Source organism: Sciurus carolinensis, chromosome 14 (genome assembly GCF_902686445.1).
Source record: "Sciurus carolinensis chromosome 14, mSciCar1.2, whole genome shotgun sequence".
Lineage (NCBI taxonomy): Eukaryota > Metazoa > Chordata > Mammalia > Rodentia > Sciuridae > Sciurus > Sciurus carolinensis.
The window spans coordinates 50,168,775-50,187,240 of NC_062226.1; the positions used below are offsets into that span (position 1 = coordinate 50,168,775).

General features: G+C 37.4%; 1 protein-coding gene across 1 annotated transcript in view; it reads right to left on the reverse strand.

Moving 5' to 3' along the window:
• Focad (focadhesin) overlaps positions 1-18,466 on the reverse strand; it is a 299,217-nt gene that overhangs the window by 112,959 nt on the left and 167,792 nt on the right. Inside the window, exon 16 of the mRNA XM_047524416.1 lies at positions 2,508-2,642. Coding sequence (XP_047380372.1) covers positions 2,508-2,642 — 135 coding nt within the window. The remainder of the gene's footprint in view (positions 1-2,507; positions 2,643-18,466) is intronic.

Genomic DNA, 18,466 nt, shown 5'->3' on the forward strand with positions numbered 1-18,466 from the left:
TAACTGTACCCACCAAATGTTATTATAATTATCATTGGTTCCTTCCATCTCTTCATCAACCTTTTGAGCTTCTAAAAAACAAGGACTGATGACATGATATAATGGGAAAATACACCCTGTCAAGCTAGAAGGTCCTGGACGCTGGCACTAGTTTTCACGTGATAACTAAAATATTACTTAAGGTACCTGCCTGACACATGGCATATACTCAAATAAAAAAAAAAAAAACTGTTTAATATATAATAGGCCTCCCAAAGTCTCAGTACTTTCTGTAGCTGTAAAATAATATAAAATATCTTACTATCAGGTCTTAGAATTAATTGGTATAAAGTAACTAGCAGAGTTCTGGAAATTTAATAGGAATTCAAAATACTATCTATCATTGTTTAGTAGTATCTCTAAGGCCTAGTACTACTTTAATAAATATACTCTCAATGAATAAAAATACCAAGCATTGTACAAATCAATTCATAAGATATGCTCTAATTGAATCATGGACTCTATTTTCGGCAAGTTCATAATTCTGAGGCAGAAAAGAATATATGTAAACATATCTTTGTAGTAGAAAACAGGGGGGAAAAAGTTCTTATAACAATATAGATAAAGAACTTTGGAAGTAATAGACGTGTTTGCAGGAAAAAATTCTCAAAGGCTGGGATGAGTGAAAACCATTCTTTATTTCTAAAACAGATTGTAAAATTAGAGATGAAACAGACAGGAAGTCTGGACAGAGGGAACAACACAAACAAAAGAAAAGAGAAAGTTTGGAGGCATGTAGGGAAATGACAGGTAGCCTCATTTCTCTGGAATGCAGGGTGCAGGACAATAGAGAGAGGCCAGCATGTAGAGTGGTCTCATATAGGCTGGGTGTAAAATAGGTTGGACTTCATTTTAGGTGAACATAAGGCACTGAAGTGACCAGGAATAGAAGGGACCTAAGAAATGCTTTAGGGAAACTAAATTCAACTTTGGCTTATTCCCAAAAAAGTTCTAAGCAAGTAAAAGAAAGCAAATTATCTAAAAACACACAGAAAGAGAGAAGAGGAAGGAAGGATGGAAGAAAGGACTAGAGAGTGGAAAGTGGAGGGAAGGATGGAGAGTCCCTCCTTCAACAGTTCTTTACTTCTTCTTCCAAGGCGACCACTGGCACTGAAGGGACACCCTTGACTCAGAGGGAAGAGATGGATAAAGGTCCCAAAGCAGTCTGCCTGAACAACAGAACAACCTCAGCGTTAGATCAGCATTACGATGAATTAAAGGAGGGTAAAGTCTGAATCTAGTCCAAAAGATAATTCACAGCTATGGATAAGCAAATAAGAGCCCAACACACAAACCATTTCGTAAATAAACCTATAATAAAATCGGAGAAACTCAAAGAACAAGTGAAACAAAGGTATGAGATTTCAGCACTGCAAGACAGAAAACACATACAGCATGCCCCTGCCTCAGTTTCTAGACTCAGCTCTTTATCAGTAGCCCTACAGGCTTTGGGACAATATAAGGGTAAGTAACCAAGAACTACAGCCATAAAAAAAAGACTGTTGGTGAACTCTAAACTCTAGGAGTCACAGATTGATTCTTTGTTTAATACCCTAAAGCCAAAGTCTACACATCATAAGAATGAACTCAAAATACACTGGATTGGTTCAATTGTTTATTCAGCAAGTACACACAAATTACACAGTATGTGCCAGGTGCTGTGTTAGATATTTAAAGTCAAAAAGGACACATTTGATTTTATTCATTATGTGGCATTCAGAATTACTACAAGTGGTATCCTACAACCCTGTCTAGTCACATAATCTAAAACACATAAAGAACTACTATTAGAATCTTTGGGTGGTAGTTTATGAAGTCTGTGAAGCCACTAAATCAAAATAAAAGCTCACTAAGACTCCAAGTGAGAATCAACTGCTGTTCTTGGCAGGAAAAGAAACAATGGTGAACATGAAGGAGAATAGGGCATACAAAAGTAGAAGCATAAATGTAGTCTGCCACCTTCTGATTCATTTCACTCTTTTCCAAGAAGAGATAATGAAGAAAATGCTAAGCAGCAATATATGAATTTTATGGCAACGGAATCTTCTGCTAACTGTTTCAATCATTATAACACTGAGTAATTTTCAACACTAGAAGAATCTATCTTGTCTTTATTAAAGTCTTCCTAGATTATTTTTCAGAACTGAAAACATTAATAAAATGATTTGAAATTTTTGATCTTATGAACGCTATTATTTTTAAAACACCATTTTTAACATAGTGGCTTTTAAAAATCTTGACCATAACCTCATAATAAAATCTCAGTCTCCTTGAGTTACATAAATCATAAAGACACAAAATTAGTAAGAGTAGCTATCCTCTTACTTGTAAGGATCCATAAAGGTATCAGTTGTTTTCAGAACAAAAAATAAAAACACTAAAGGGTTTTTGTCTGATAAAATATTATAAAAATGTCATATGTCTTTGTAAAGTAAAAACAGGCATCTAGATGGACTGCAAATGCATACCTCATACTCAGCTGTATTGACTGTTAAGGAAGGAACCAGAGAAAACAGTTCACTCAGAGTCTTCAAAATGAGAGGTCTTGTGTCACAACTCAACTTTGGAGAGAGGGCTTTCCAAGTAGAGCGAATACAAACAACCTGCAAAGCAAATTGAAGAAGTCAATGTCTAACAAAACTCCAACTCACATCCGGCCATTAGTTAAGAGTACTGTATTTTATTAATACGGAGACAAGGACAAGAACATTCCTAGGAGATTTAGTAAGTTACTACCCCTGAAAAGAAAATTGTAAACCTATATAAACTGTTGAAAATTCAGCCTGACTGGCAATAGCTTTTTGACTACTTTGTTTTGGTTACCCAAGTATATAACTATCCCTTTCTCACTCCCTTTCTCTCTCATACACACACACCCTGAATGCATACAAAATTCACTCCAGATTAACAGAAGAACCATTCTGTAAAATGAAAGCAAGTAAGAGGATGCTAGGCACATTTCCAAAGCCAGGTATGTATCGTTCATATAGTTTTTCAGTCTCACTGAAATTACATTACCACCCAGAAAACTGGAATTTTAACATATATAAATCATGTGTTCTCAATCCAAAACACCTTATAAGCTTTTTAAGGAGGTGAGAGAATAATTGTATTACTTAGAATAACAATCCAAGACTTTCTTAAGTTCAATTTCAGCTACAACAGATGATTTTTTTTCATGAATTGGTATTTTATTAAAATTTTAAAACTCAGGAAGCTTGCCAACATGGATCAATTAGATAGAGTTTAACCAGGATTAATCTTTCTAAAACACTTCAATCTCTTCTCTTGAGCTGCAATTAATATACACAATTTATCTCTATCTACAAACATAAATTATTTAGAAAAGCTACATGAGGCAGTAAGTGAAAATATGTCAAAGATAAATGAATAATATATACTTAACGGATACAGAGGACTGAGAGGCTCAAAGAAAGACAACAGATAGAGGATCTCCCAGAAAATGGGTTTAGTGGTTTTGCTCTTATTTTCTACTTTCTATAAATTGGAAGAAAAAAACCAATGGTCTTTGACTTGCAATCCACTGCATGATCTAAATTTAAGTAACATTTACCAAGGGCAGTCATGACAGTAGACACATTGACAATGTCACAGAGCTGGGGCCTTCTGAGAAATTGAGGTGGTGTGAAGACTCCACCTTCAAACCCTGATTCTTGCAATGGAGTCAAAAAGATTTCGGATATGTCAACTTGTCACTCAGAGTAATAGGAATGAGTTTATTGAGGGGATAAGAAAAGGGAAAAGGGACAGTCTCAAGGGAGAGAGTGAGTTCTCTCAGAGGGGAGAGGGACAGTGTATCCCTCCTGCACTGTAGCTTTACTGGGGATTCCAGAGACATTTCCAGAGTCCCACGCAAGTCCTCCTCTTGACTTTTGACTAACAGAAGGCCAACAACAAATTCTCAAGTCCCCACGGCCATGACAACTCTAGGTCACCTTGGCCCATGCTGATCAGTTTGAATTCGATTCTTAGCCATAAATTCTTAAAGAGTTTATGGTTAGGAGGAACTATCCTACTCTCCCTGAGTTTCAGTACCTGATCTGTGAAAAGGCACACAAAGTCTTCCCCTTGAGGGTAACTGGGGTTCCTCTTATTGACGTTATTTCAGGCCTGCATTTCCCCTGCAGGTAACAGGTAGTTCGAAGAGGAATGTGACATAGCCTGTCCACTTAAGCCAGGCAGGGATGCAGGTAAATTGCCTTCTGGAAAATAAAGCATGTGGGGGTCAGCACAGTGGTCCCAGTTTATAGGATTATTCTCTTAACCTTGTATTCCCACCGTTTGCATCTGTCTTTCTCCTAACAACAGCAAGAAATAATTAATATCACAAATGATGATTTGAAAAGAAAATTTTCTGAAAAGCTACCAATCCAGCCCAGTACTAAGAGGACCGATAAATTATAAACAATAAATTATAAAATACAATCTAACCTTTCAAAGAACTTATCCACGTACTGTAAAGGAAGCGAAGTCTATGTGATTCTAAATTATTAGAAAACCAAAAGGTACTTGATCTGAACTCTTTTGAAGAGAAAGTCATTTCAAAAGGAATCTAGAGAGGAGAGAAAACGTCAGTGGGTTAGGGATCACCAGGGAAAGCAACCAAGAGATGGTGAGTTCTGAGAAGGGCCTTGAAGAAGGAAGGGACAGAAATCACGCAGACAAGTCACAAGGACGGGGAATACACAAGCCAAACCAAAACGCCTGTCATGCACACGAAAGGCTGTGCACTGGTAGAGAAAGACTGGCAGAAGGCGGAGCACCTGGAGTACCAGCACCTCTAGAGACTTCTGAGTTGAGAAGCACACAGAAAGAAAAGCCACTCTTGAAAGATTCACTGGTCATCCTACAGCCAAAACTAAGTGCTGCCTCCCTCTCAGTTTTATTTCTCATTAATCTCTAACATATAAACAATCTCCTGTCTTCCCAAAATGTCATGCTCAATAAGCTTACACCTTATTTTAAATGCCTACCTAATTCCATTCTGTGCTGTTTCAAGACCTCGTTTAAATCCCCACTTCCTCAGTTAAGTTTTCGAGTCCTTACTTTATTTTTTTCTCTGAGTTCTAACAAAACTTTGCCCCATCCAATTTCCCATTTAATTATATACTGTCTGGTAGTGTTCACTATGTTCATGTATAGAAATTATCTCAACTAGATCATAAGTTCTTAAAAGATAAGACCACATCTTACAATTCTTGTTCCGTCCTCACCTAACACAGTGTTAAGTACGTAAGAGATGATCAGTATTTATCAAGTACTGGAGGCACTGGAAACTGCAGGTGGGAAACCAGAGGTAGAGAATAAAAAAGAATGAAAAGAACTTGGGGAATGAATTGGAAACAGATGTCTAGGCCCTGGAGACCTGCACAAATAGTAGCGATGTTAAAAATGGAAGGAAACCAGAAGGAGGAGCATGTTTGCAAAAGATGGAATAGATGAGATAGGTTTAATTGGAGTTGATCGGCAACTTCACAGAGAAATATCTGACAGGCAAGAGAAAAAGACTACAACTCAGATGTAAGGTTGGTCAACAATATCTTTGTCATTTGAATATTCCTATAATATTTCTATAAATCAACATACCATGAGGGGGTGTGTCTCACACTGCCACAAACATTAGCATGCACTTGGAAGGAGGTTGGCCAAAAACATCTCTGACCAAATAGAGAATACAAGGAAAACCCTGTCCTTCCATCAAAGGGAAATAAGGACACATACTCCAAGGACTTGCAAGGATTTTGAAAACTTTCAGTCTTCTTCCTACAAAGTATGAAAACTAATGCCTAAAATGGTACTCCAAACTGTGAAAAAATATTCCAGAATCCCAGCCATGAAGCATGGCCTCAAACATCACCAGGTACACCTACAGGGAATACCTAGAAAGCCAACTTGCCCACACATAAGCAAGGGCAGGAATGTTTCCCATACAGGAGACTGTCTTCTCTGACTCTGAGCTCCCAACCTCAGCTAGCCTTGACTAGATCCTAGAGATCTGATCCTCAGTCTCCCTGCAGTCAATGCATTACCATCCTGCTATGAGTCTACTTGAAGCTTGTCGGTCCAGTCCTTTATCTGTCAAACTACATCAGATTGTCTGGCTTGTATTTGCTCATGACTAGTCTATTTTCAAAAACCATTGACTTCTTGTTCCAGAAATATGACACAGAACATGCAAAATGACTGAAAAAATAGAAAATGTTACTATACAGTTGAGCCGAAAAGAAAAACAAAGTGTATAATCCAATGCATTTTAAAATACTCAGAAAGTTATGCCACTATCACAGTTGATTTTAGAACAGTTCCATGTTCTAAAATCGTTGTATTGTAAAAACAATACAACAAAAGTCTGTTCGTTACTCCCCAATTTTGCCCCTGGAACCCAGTTTTTCCAGTCCTAGGTCACTAGAAACCTACTGTGAGTTTCCATAAATTTGTCTAATCTAAACCTTTCCTATAAATGGAATCATAAGACATATGGTCTTTTGTAATGACTTCTTTCTCTTAGCATATTGTTCTCCAGGTTCATCTGTGTTGTTGTAGCATCAATCAATACTTTTTATTGCTGCATAATATTCCACTACTTTTATATACCTTTTGTATTTTTTTTTAACTTTTTGGTATATTTATTCCAAAATAAAAAGGTAAAAAAGTAATGGGGTGTGGAGCTTTAAAGAAATAATGGCTAAGAATTTCCATAATCAGTAAAGACCTAAATCTCTAATTGAAGTCCTAAGTAAGATAAATAAAAGTTTCCTTTTTTAAAATAAATATATTGTACTGACTGTTAAACACTGAAAATAGTCTTCAAAGTTGAAAAGGAAAAAATATAGACTACCTGTCAAGAAACAATTTAGAGTAACAACACACTTCAAAATTAACAAAACCAGGAAATCATGCAATAAAATCTTAAATGTGCTGAGGAAACTGCCAGCCTATGATGCAAAATCCACCATTCCACAAAGCAAAACAAACAATAAATACACAAAATGAGGAATACCTGGAAATTATACACACATAAAATATTAATTTCCATGTATAAATGACTCAGTGTCTCAGTTCATCCAATTTTGGAAAGACTAGTAAGTACCATTGCAGATGTTTACATTATGCATATTTTGTTGCTAGAGGAGAATGATACTTTTTTCACATTATTCCTCCACAAGAGTCTTAGCAACACACAGTACAGATTAAGGAGACCCTACTCAGTGTGATGTACTGGGCAGAGCATATGACTAGAGTCAGAAACCCCAGGCCTCCCATTTAGTAGCTTCATGGCTATGGCAAAGTCATTAATCTCTCTCAGTCTTTACCCCAGCTGCAAAATGGAAATAACACTAGTAACACCTGCTCGAATGTATAGCACAAGGTTAACAACAAAGGCCATATTGAGACAATTGTATGTAAATGTGCTTTATATGCTGAAAAAAATTAGTTATTGCTATTATAACCAGTGGGAAAAGAAGGAATCCCAGAAGAATCAGAGCCTTTGCTTCCAATTCCTGTGCTGTAAAAATGACTTTGCTCCTACACAGAGGAACAGATAGCTATCTCCTAATTTTACTTTCAAAAGCTATTTCCAGAAATTCCTGAGAACAGCCTACTCCCTTTGTCCTGATTCTTTCCTCCAGCAGAGGGAAAGCTTTATAAGAAACATTTAGGCTATGAAAACCACCTTATTTGCCCCTTTCTTAATGAAGGTAAAAGAAGCTCCCTTCACAATTAAACGACTCAAAGCATCATCACACAGGGAAGCCCTCTTAAGCTAATTCTGCAAACACAATTCGTACAATAACGGGGGACAAGAGGGAGTTTAGAGAGACACAATCAATGGAGCAGAAACAATGGAAAAAATAACATTCTTTCTTATCCTAATAAATGGGGTTAAAGGTTGTAAGTATTTTTAAGAAATGACTAGCACAGGTTTGTTTAGGCAATTTCACAGTCTTTTATGTCTGAGACTAGTTTATTAGGAAGGCAGTATTGTAGGGGGAAAATGGTATAAATATTGTATTGCCTTTGTTTAAGTCCCTTATAATGTAAAGGACAGTAATTCTAATGATTTTCTATTACAGTTGCTCAACTCTAGTCCTGTTCAAATGCAAAGGCACATATCTGAACTCCCAACTATGGTTTAGTGAATCAAAATTATTTGGTCTTGTGGTAACACTACTCTGATATTATCAACCACTCATATCAATATGCCACTTCCAAAAGAGGAACAGACTCCTTACATTCAGAGAGGAGAGAAGTGTCAATGGGTAGGAATCACCAGGAGAGAGCATCAAGAGATGGTGAGTCCCAGCTGGGAAACTATTTGGTTCTTAGCAGTACCATACTTATAATTCCAATATCTGAGAAGAGACAGAGATATTCATTAAACAGATTGAGCTAGACTATCAAGGCACCTTAGGGGACCCACTACTCAGTGACCTGGGAACTAGGTTTCTTTTTTATTTCCCCCAAGTGAGAAACTGCAGGTTCCCTGAGATAGCTGCCTACGGGGGACAATATCTTCCAATGCAAACTCCATTGATTTCTCTGCAGGAGCAGAAAGAAGACATTCACCTTTTCCTTTTGCTAGAGCTTGTCTGGATTAATTGTCTATTTCTTGGTGGACATTCTTCTGATATGGACAAATCCACAGTAAGAATGTGTCCAAAATATCCTTTGACAAGAATTCATTAGAGCTTTATTCCCCTCAAATAATCAGAGGGAGTTGGAGGAGGGTATCTCTTTCCCTTTTCCTCATAAATGGAGGTTAGACTCCAAGGTGATAAAGGAAAATAAGAGAAACTCAAACAACATAGTATAAGACGAAAAAAACCCAAACTGCTGGAAAGTTGTTCAGCAGATAGAAAATTAAAAGCAAAACAAATCAAGTATCTACGAGCAATTATAATAATATAATTTATTATTATATTTAATATATTATAATTAATTAATATATAATAAATAAATTGTCCATATAAATTTTTAAAAAGTGCTAAATATATAAGAATACTATAAAAATATTGAGAAATATAGTTTATTGCCATTTCATATTGAAAAATTAACATGTACATAGGATCCAAGATGGCGGCCTAGAGGGAGACTGCACCCCCGGTCGCTCCACAACCCAGGAGTTAAAAAGGGGAGGCATTGAGAGACTCGGACTGAAGTGGAGCCACGGGTGAGTCTGCCCACTGGGTAAAGCTCGGACCGGGTGGCAGGCCCAGATAGAGGTGGCTTATCGGAGCCGGGCAGGGCAGCTAGAGTCATCCACAGGCAGTCCTGCACACTCCGGCGGTGGGCCCCGCCCACACAGCCAGCTTCTCCAGGTTCTCGGAACGGAACTGGCCCGCTAGTGAGAGCCTGTCTGAACAGAGCACGCTCCGAGTCCCGGAGCTGCTGCAGTGCAGTGTACTCCTGCAAAGAACCAGCGGAGAGCCTCGATCTGCAATCAGCCTCAGGGATAAGGACAGGGCAGCCGGAGACCTCTTCAGGCGGCTCTGCCCACTCCGGCTGCGGGCTCTCTTCACGGGGCGATCCAAGATGGCGGCCTAGAGGGAGACTGCACCCCCGGTCGCTCCAGAACCCAGGAGTTAAGAAGGGGAGGCATTGAGAGACTCGGACTGAAGTGGAGCCACGGGTGAGTCTGCCCACTGGGTAAAGCTCAGCCCGGGTGGCAGGCCCAGATAGAGGTGGCTTAGCAGAGCCGGGCAGGGCAGCTTGAGTCTTCCCAAGGTAGTCTTCCACACTCCGGCAGTGGGCTCTTCCCACACGGCCAGCTGCACGGTGCAGGCCCACAGTGAGAGCATTTCCGCACAGAGCCAGTTCCAAAACGTGGAACCAGTAGGGGGCTAGGGGCAGTATTCTTCGAATGAGCTGCTTTATCAGATTCCTCCAAGACATCAGGCTACTGAAGGCTGGGAGGTGATACACTGGAAATCTACTGGGACACTATAAGCCAATAGTGGAAAACTGCAATATCTCAGGGTCCCACTGACAACTGACCATTATGAGAAAACAAGGGAAGAAAATGTCCCAAACAAACCTAGATACTACGTCAATAAAACCCAATGACAGCAGAGCAGAAGAAATGTCAGAAAGGGAGTTCAGAATGTACGTAATTAAAACGATCAGGGAAGCTAATGAGGAGATGAAAGAGCAAATGCAGGCATTGAAGGAGGAGATGAAAGAGCAAATGCAGGCATTAAATGATCGCACCAATCAACAGTTAAAAGACCAAATACGGGAAGCAAGAGATCATTTCAATAAAGAGTTAGAGATACTGAAAAAAAACCAAACTGAAATCCTTGAAATGAAGGAAACAATAAACCAAGTTAAAAACTCCATAGAAAGCATAACCAATAGGATAGAACACCTGGAAGACAGAACCTCAGACATTGAAGACAAAATATTTAACCTTGAAAACAAAGTTGAACAAACAGAGAAGATGGTAAGAAATCATGAACAGAATCTCCAAGAACTATGGGACATCATGAAAAGGCCAAATTTGAGAATTATTGGGATTGAGGAAGGCTTAGAGAAACAAACCAAAGGAATGCACAATCTATTCAATGAAATAATAACAGAAAATTTCCCAAATCTGAAGAACGAAATGGAAAACCAAGTACAAGAGGCTTATAGAACTCCAAACATACAAAATTACAACAGACCCACACCAAGGCACATTATTATGAAAATACCTAACATACAAAATAAAGACAGAATTTTAAAGGCCGCGAGAGAAAAGAATCAAATTACATTCAGAGGGAAACCAATAAGAATATCAGCAGATTTTTCAATCCAGACCCTAAAAGCTAGAAGGGCCTGGAACAACATATACCAAGCCCTGAAAGAAAATGGATGCCAACCAAGAATCTTATACCCAGCAAAACTTACCTTCAAATTTGACGATGAAATAAGATCCTTCCATGATAAACAAAAGCTAAAGGAATTTACAAAAAGAAAGCCAGCATTACAGAACATTCTCAGCAAAATATTCCATGAGGAAGAGATGAAAAACAACGATGCAAATCAGCAACAGGAGGCGCTAGCCTAAAGGAATAGCCAAATAAAGGAGAAACCAAATCATGTCAAAAACAAATATGAGTCAATTGACTGGGAATACAAATCATATCACAATAATAACCCTGAATGTTAATGGCCTGAATTCATCAATCAAAAGACACAGACTGGCAGATTGGATTAAAAAGAAAAATCCAACAATATGCTGCCTGCAAGAGACTCATCTCATAGAAAGAGACACCCATAGACTAAAGGTGAAAGGATGGGGACAAACATACCATGCACACGGACACAGCAAAAAAGCTGGAGTATCCATCCTCATCTCAGATAATGTGGACTTCAAACCAAAACTAGTCAGAAGGGATAAAGAAGGACATTACATGCTGCTTAAGGGAAGCATAAATCAGCAAGACATAACAATCATAAATATCTATGCCCCGAACATTGGCTCATCCACGTACGTCAAACAAATCCTTCTCAATTCCAGAAATCAAATAGACCACAACACAATAATACTAGGCGATTTTAACACACCTCTCTCACCACTGGATAGATTGTCCAAACAAAAATTGAATAAAGAAACTATAGATCTCAACAACACAATCAGCAATTTAGACTTAACGGACATATATAGAATATACCATCCAACAAAGAATGAATACACTTTCTTCTCAGCAGCACATGGATCCTTCTCTAAAATAGACCATATTTTATGCCACAAAGCTACTGTTAGTAAATACAAGAAGATAGAGATACTACCTTGTACTCTATCAGATCATAATGGATTGAAATTAGAAATAAATGACAGAATAAAAAACAGAAACTTCTCCAATACCTGGAGACTAAATAATACACTATTATATGATGAATGGATAACAGAAGACATCAGGAGGGAAATAAAAAAATTCTTAGAAGTAAACGAGAACAAAGACACATCATATCAAAATCTCTGGGACGCTATGAAAGCAGTACTTAGAGGAAGATTTATTTCATGGGGTGCATTCAAAAAAAGAAGTAGAAATCAACAAATAAACGAGTTAACACTACAGCTCAAAGCACTAGAAAAAGAAGAGCAGGCCAATACCAAAAGTAGTAGAAGACAGGAAATAGTTAAAATCAGAGCCGAAATCAACGAAATCGAAACAAAAGAAACAATCGGAAAAATTAATAAAATAAATAGTTGGTTCTTTGAAAAAATAAATAAAATTGATAAACCCTTAGCCACACTAACAAAGAGAAAGAGGGAGAAAACTCAAATTACTAAAATTCGGAATGAACAAGGAAACATCACAACAGACACGAGGGAAATACAAAACATAATTAGAAGCTATTTCGAAAATCTATACTCCAACAAAACAGAAAACCTTGAAGACATCAACAAATTTCTAGAGACATATGAACTACCTAAACTGAACGAGGAGGACATACACAACTTAAATAAACCAATTTCAAGCAATGAAATAGAAGAGGTCATCAAAAGCCTACCAACAAAGAAAAGTCCAGGACCAGATGGGTTCTCAGCCGAGTTCTACAAAACCTTTAAAGAAGAGCTCATTCCAATACTCCTCAAACTATTCCATGAAATAGAAGAGGAGGGAACCCTACCAAACTCGTTCTATGAAGCCAATATCACCCTGATACCTAAACCAGACAGAGACACATCGAGGAAAGAAAATTTCAGACCAATATCCTTAATGAACATCAATGCAAAAATTCTCAACAAAATTTTAGCAAATCGCATACAAATATATATTAAAAAGATAGTGCACCACGATCAAGTGGGTTTTATCCCAGGGATGCAAGGTTGGTTCAACATTCGGAAATCAATAAATGTCATTCACCATATCAACAGACTTAAAGTTAAGAATCACATGATTATTTCAATAGATGCAGAAAAAGCATTTGATAAAATACAGCATCCCTTCATGCTCAAAACACTAGAAAAAATTGGGGTAATGGGAACATTCCTAAACATTATAAAGGCCATCTACGCTAAGCCCATGGCTAATATCATTCTAAATGGTGAAAAACTGAAAGCGTTCCCCCTAAAAACTGGAACAAGGCAGGGATGCCCTCTTTCACCGCTTCTATTCAACATCATCCTTGAGACTCTAGCCAGAGCAATCAGACAAACCAAAGAAATTAAAGGGATTCGAATAGGAAAAGAAGAACTCAAACTATCCCTGTTCGCTGATGACATGATTATATATTTAGAGGAACCTGGAAATTCCACCAGAAAACTTTTAGAACTCATAAGTGAATTCAGTAAAGTAGCAGGTTACAAGATCAATGCTCATAAATCCAATGCATTTTTATACATAAGTGATGAATCTTCAGAAAGAGAAATTAGGAAAACTACCCCATTCACAATAGCATCGAAAAAAATAAAATACTTGGGAATCAATCTCACAAAAGAGGTGAAAGACCTCTACAATGAGAACTACAGAACACTAAAGAAAGAAATTCAAGAAAACCTTAGAAGATGGAAAGATCTCCCATGTTCCTGGATAGGCAGAATTAATATCGTCAAAATGGCTATACTACCTAAAGTTCTATACAGATTCAATGCAATTCCAATTAAAATCCCAATGATGTACCTCGCAGAAATAGAGCAAGCAATTATGAAATTGATCTGGAAGAATAAAAAACCTAGAATAGCTAAAGCAATCCTCAGTAGCAAGAGCGAAGCAGGGGGTATTGCAATACCAGATCTTCAACTCTACTACAAAGCAATAGTAACAAAAACGGCATGGTATTGGTACCAAAATAGACAGGTAGATCAATGGTACAGAATAGAGGACATGGACACAAACCCAAATAAATACAATTTTCTCATACTAGACAAAGGTTCCAACAATATGCAATGGAGAAAAGATAGCCTCTTCAACAAATGGTGCTGGGAAAACTGGAAAACTATATGCAATAGAATGAAACTAAACCCCTATCTCTCACCCTACACAAAACTCAACTCAAAATGGATCAAGGACCTCGGAATCAGACCAGAGACCCTGCATCTTATAGAAGAAAAAGCAGGTCCAAATCTTCAACTTGTTGGCTCAGGATCAGATTTCCTTAACAGGACTCCCATAGCACAAGAAATAAAAGCAAGAATAAACAACTGGGATAGATTCAAACTAAAAAGCTTTCTCTCAGCAAAGGAAACTATCAGAAATGTGAAGAGAGAGCCTACAGAGTGGGAGAATATCTTTGCCAACCATACCTCAGATAGAGCGCTAATTTCCAGAATCTATAAAGAACTCAAAAAACTCTACACGAAGAATACAAATAATCCAATCAACAAATGGGCTAAGGAAATGAACAGACACTTCACAGAAGAAGATGTACAAGTAATCAACAGATATATGAAAAAATGTTCAACATCCCTAGTAATAAGGGAAATGCAAATCAAAACTACCCTAAGATTTCATCTCACCCCAATTAGAATGGCGATTATCAAGAATACAAGCAACAATAGGTGTTGGCGAGGATGTGGTGAAAAAGGAACACTCATACATTGCTGGTGGGGTTGCAAATTAGTGCAACCACTCTGGAAAGCAGTGTGGAGATTCCTCAGAAAGCTTGGAATGGAAACACCATTTGACCCAGCTATCCCACTACTTGGCCTATACCCAAAGGACTTAAAATCAGCATACTACAGAGATACAGCCACATCAATGTTCATTGCTGCTCAATTCACCATAGCCAGATTGTGGAACCAACCTAGATGCCCTTCAGTTGATGAATGGATAAAGAAACTGTGGCATATTTATACAATGGAATATTACTCCGCAATGAAGAATGATAAAATTATGGCATTTGTAGGCAAATGGTCGAAATTGGAGAATATCATGCTAAGTGAGATAAGCCAATCTCAAAAAACTAAAGGACGAATGATCTCGCTGATAAGCGGATGAGGACATATAATGGGGGGTGGGACGGGCTAGCATTAGGTTTAGGGTTAGGTTTAGAGTTAGACTAAGGAGAGCAGTAAGAATGAAGGAAAGAAGGACTGTGTAGAGGGAAAAGAGGGGTGGGAGGGGTGGGAGGGGTGGGAGGGGTGGGGGGAGGGGAAAAATATAATAAACATCATTACCCTATGTAAACGTAAAAAAATAAATAAATAAAAAAAAAAAAAACATGTACATAAAAAATAATTGATGAATTAAGCAGTCACTTCAGAAGCTCTAAAAACACTTTAGGGAATAATTTTCAGCTGCAGAGATGAAACTTCAGGAAGGTCTACTGCGCTTAGTCCCCTTGAAAAGATGGAGTTCTACAAGTGTATTTCTAAGTAACAAATGTTGACAGTTACTGAAACTTGACTAGACGTCCAGTGAAGACCATTCTTCTGTCCCCACCTACCACCCTGAACTGATCTGATAACAACAGCAAAGGTCAGGCCTTCGGGCTTGACTGACACAGATCTACCTACAGTCTCCCCAAAACAAGAAGGAAACATACCTGTCTCCATCCCATTGAAGTAAACAAGCTCCTTCTTAGGAAAAATCAAAACTAAAGAAAAAAACCTATCATCTACAAAGTCAAGGGTGGGGAGGGGTAGATTCAGCAGGTTTTCTTTAGGAATTACTTTGTTCTTCAGTATTAGAAATCAAGAGAAAGTGCTCAACATAGAAGGCACTTCCCACAGTACAAATATATTGAATGAATGAAAGAATGAATGAATGGCAATTGATGAACAAGCATTTAATACACAGCTCATCCCTGTTTCTGTCAGGGGCAGAGAGTTAATATTTTACATTTGGAGGGCCACCTAGTCTCTGTCACAACTACCAGACTCTGCCATTGTAGAATTAAAATACATAAACTAATGGCATGTCCGTGTTCCAATAAAACTTTATTTACTGCCTTACTTCACCAACCCCTAGACCCACAATATGTGCTTGGTAACCAGATCCAATTTAGCAATTAGATTACATCAATGCTTCCTTAACTTTAACGTACATATGAATCTCCTGTGGGAAAAAGATCTCATTTTAACACAGATTCTGATTCAGTGCCTATAGAGCAGAAGCTAAGATTCTTAATTTCCAAAAAGCTCTCAGGTGGCATAGAAGCTGCTGATTAGAAAACCATACTTTGAGTTATAAGATATTAAACTTTATTGGTGAATTTACCTTAGAAATTCAAAACAGGGAGGAAATTAGAAGTGAGACAACAATAAGCCCTGGATTTTACTGGAATAGTTCCAATATTAGGAATTTTGATGCATTGCTCCAAAACAGTCAAACTGAATGAATTCCAAAGTTCGCCTTCCATGTTGCCCTTCCACTTGAAAGAGGCATAATGATAATGTCTGAGCACACATGCTAATATTTAGTTTTAGAAACAGGGATATCATATTTTCTAATTCTTTTTTTTTAACAAATAGAGAAGATTTTAAAATGTTTAATATATAAACACAACTAAATAACACTACCAAGGAAAGTTGACAGTTTTAGAAATTATTTCAAGGTGATAACTTTTTTATGCCTTTTTTTTTTTTTTTTTTAATATGGTGCTAAAGATGGAACCCAGTGCCTCACACGTGCTTGGCAAACACTCTACCACTGAGCTACAATCCCAGCCCTCACAGTGATAACTTTTGAAATTATTCATGCAGACTAAACACTCAATGGAAAAGTTTTCACTGAAGCCAGATGACATAAATCCTGAGAAGTTAAACAATTTAATAATATCTATCTACTTAGTTCTACTTTCAAAGAACTTGGATTTATTAATTTGTTTATTTTTCAGTTCCAGAAATGTGAACGATGCTCTTACAAGGTTCTAAGCTGGGCCCTTGAAAAAAAAAAAAAAAAAAGATTGTAAACACACCCTTCATGTTCAAGGAGTTCATCACCAGGTGGTAGTAGGCATTACCACACCTTGCATGGAGAGAAACTGCACATTTAAAAGCTAGATACAGAAAGTAAAAGTACTTGGCTCAAGAGGAGAGCAAGGATGAGAAAGGAGTTCTTGGAGGGGGATTGTACTGAAGAGTGAGTATACACCAGACATGTTCACATCTGTTTATTTTCCAGTTTTATCAATGTAATCATATATAGTAAAAGAGAGTCATGTTCACAACATAATGCATGGCAAGCAGGAATGATTTTTGCAATTCTTAAAAGAGTTTTGAAAAATTATAGGAGTTGGCATCCAAAATCATAAGTCTTTAGGTACCCATAGACTTGTCTTCTAACATACAGTAAAACGTTGCCAATTTAGAACAAAACCACTGAAACACTCCACTAAATTTATTCAACTAGATAAAATGCCACAGTAATTTTATATTTACCATTATCCATTTTATAAAATATATATGAAAAGTGTCTTAACAGTCAAAATTTTTGATAATGATTCTTCCTTTCAAAATTGCATTTCCATTCCAGTTCATTCCAAAATTTTATCCTAATAATTATTATGGTTGAAAGTCTGCTATTGATCACCTGTCATATGCCTCTACAACAAAAATAATATATATAAATATATTTTTATTTCCTAAGACCATAAGACTCAGTTTTTTAAAAATTTGAGTTGCATAATTATTATAATCACTAACATACAATTAATCAAAACATAAACATTGCAAATGTTAACTAAATGTTATTAATAACTAAACATAAAAGGTTAAAAAAAAAAAAAACAGAAAGGACAATGGTTTGGGGGGAATAGAGAGATGGTGATTTGATTTAAAAATGCTTCTCCAGGGCTGGGGAATTAGCTTACTAGAAGAGCCCTTGCCTAGCATGGATGAGGCTCTGGGTTCAATCCCCAGCACCACAAGAAAAGCAGAGGAAAAACACTTCCTGATATTTTGAATTGTCCCATTGTTTGATGCCCTGCAAGTGTTACACCTTAAAGCAACAAACTAAGAAAGATGTACCATGAGTAGAACGGTGCCTTCCTTTTATAAAGTGGAAAGGAGGCAATTATGAAAGGAGAGTTGAAAAAAGGAGAAACAGTGTGATCCCAGGCAGCTAAGCGTTACTGAAAAATACAGAGTGAAATTAAAGGTCTAGAAACGTAGTTGGCTTAAACTAACCACAGCGGCCTATCCCTTGGAATGTCTTCAAATGCCTCCAGTCCTCCAGTTTGGAAACCACTGATATGATGAATTGTTCAGTGCCAATTACAGACACTGACTGCTTGGACCCAAGTCTCTTAAGAGCACAGCAAATTCAAACCATTCTGAAGCAAATACTAAAGAGTTGAAAATTAACCTTCTATGTAAAAATTCCACAAGTCTCAGTGAGCTATTAATGTCATCCTAAATTATTCTCAGAAGTCTATGTTGCAAGTGACGATTTTAGAAAAACCTCTGCACTACAGCAGTAGTAAAGGGGCCTTCCAAGAAAACAACTGCAACTTCTGGAAGAGAAGAGGACATGCC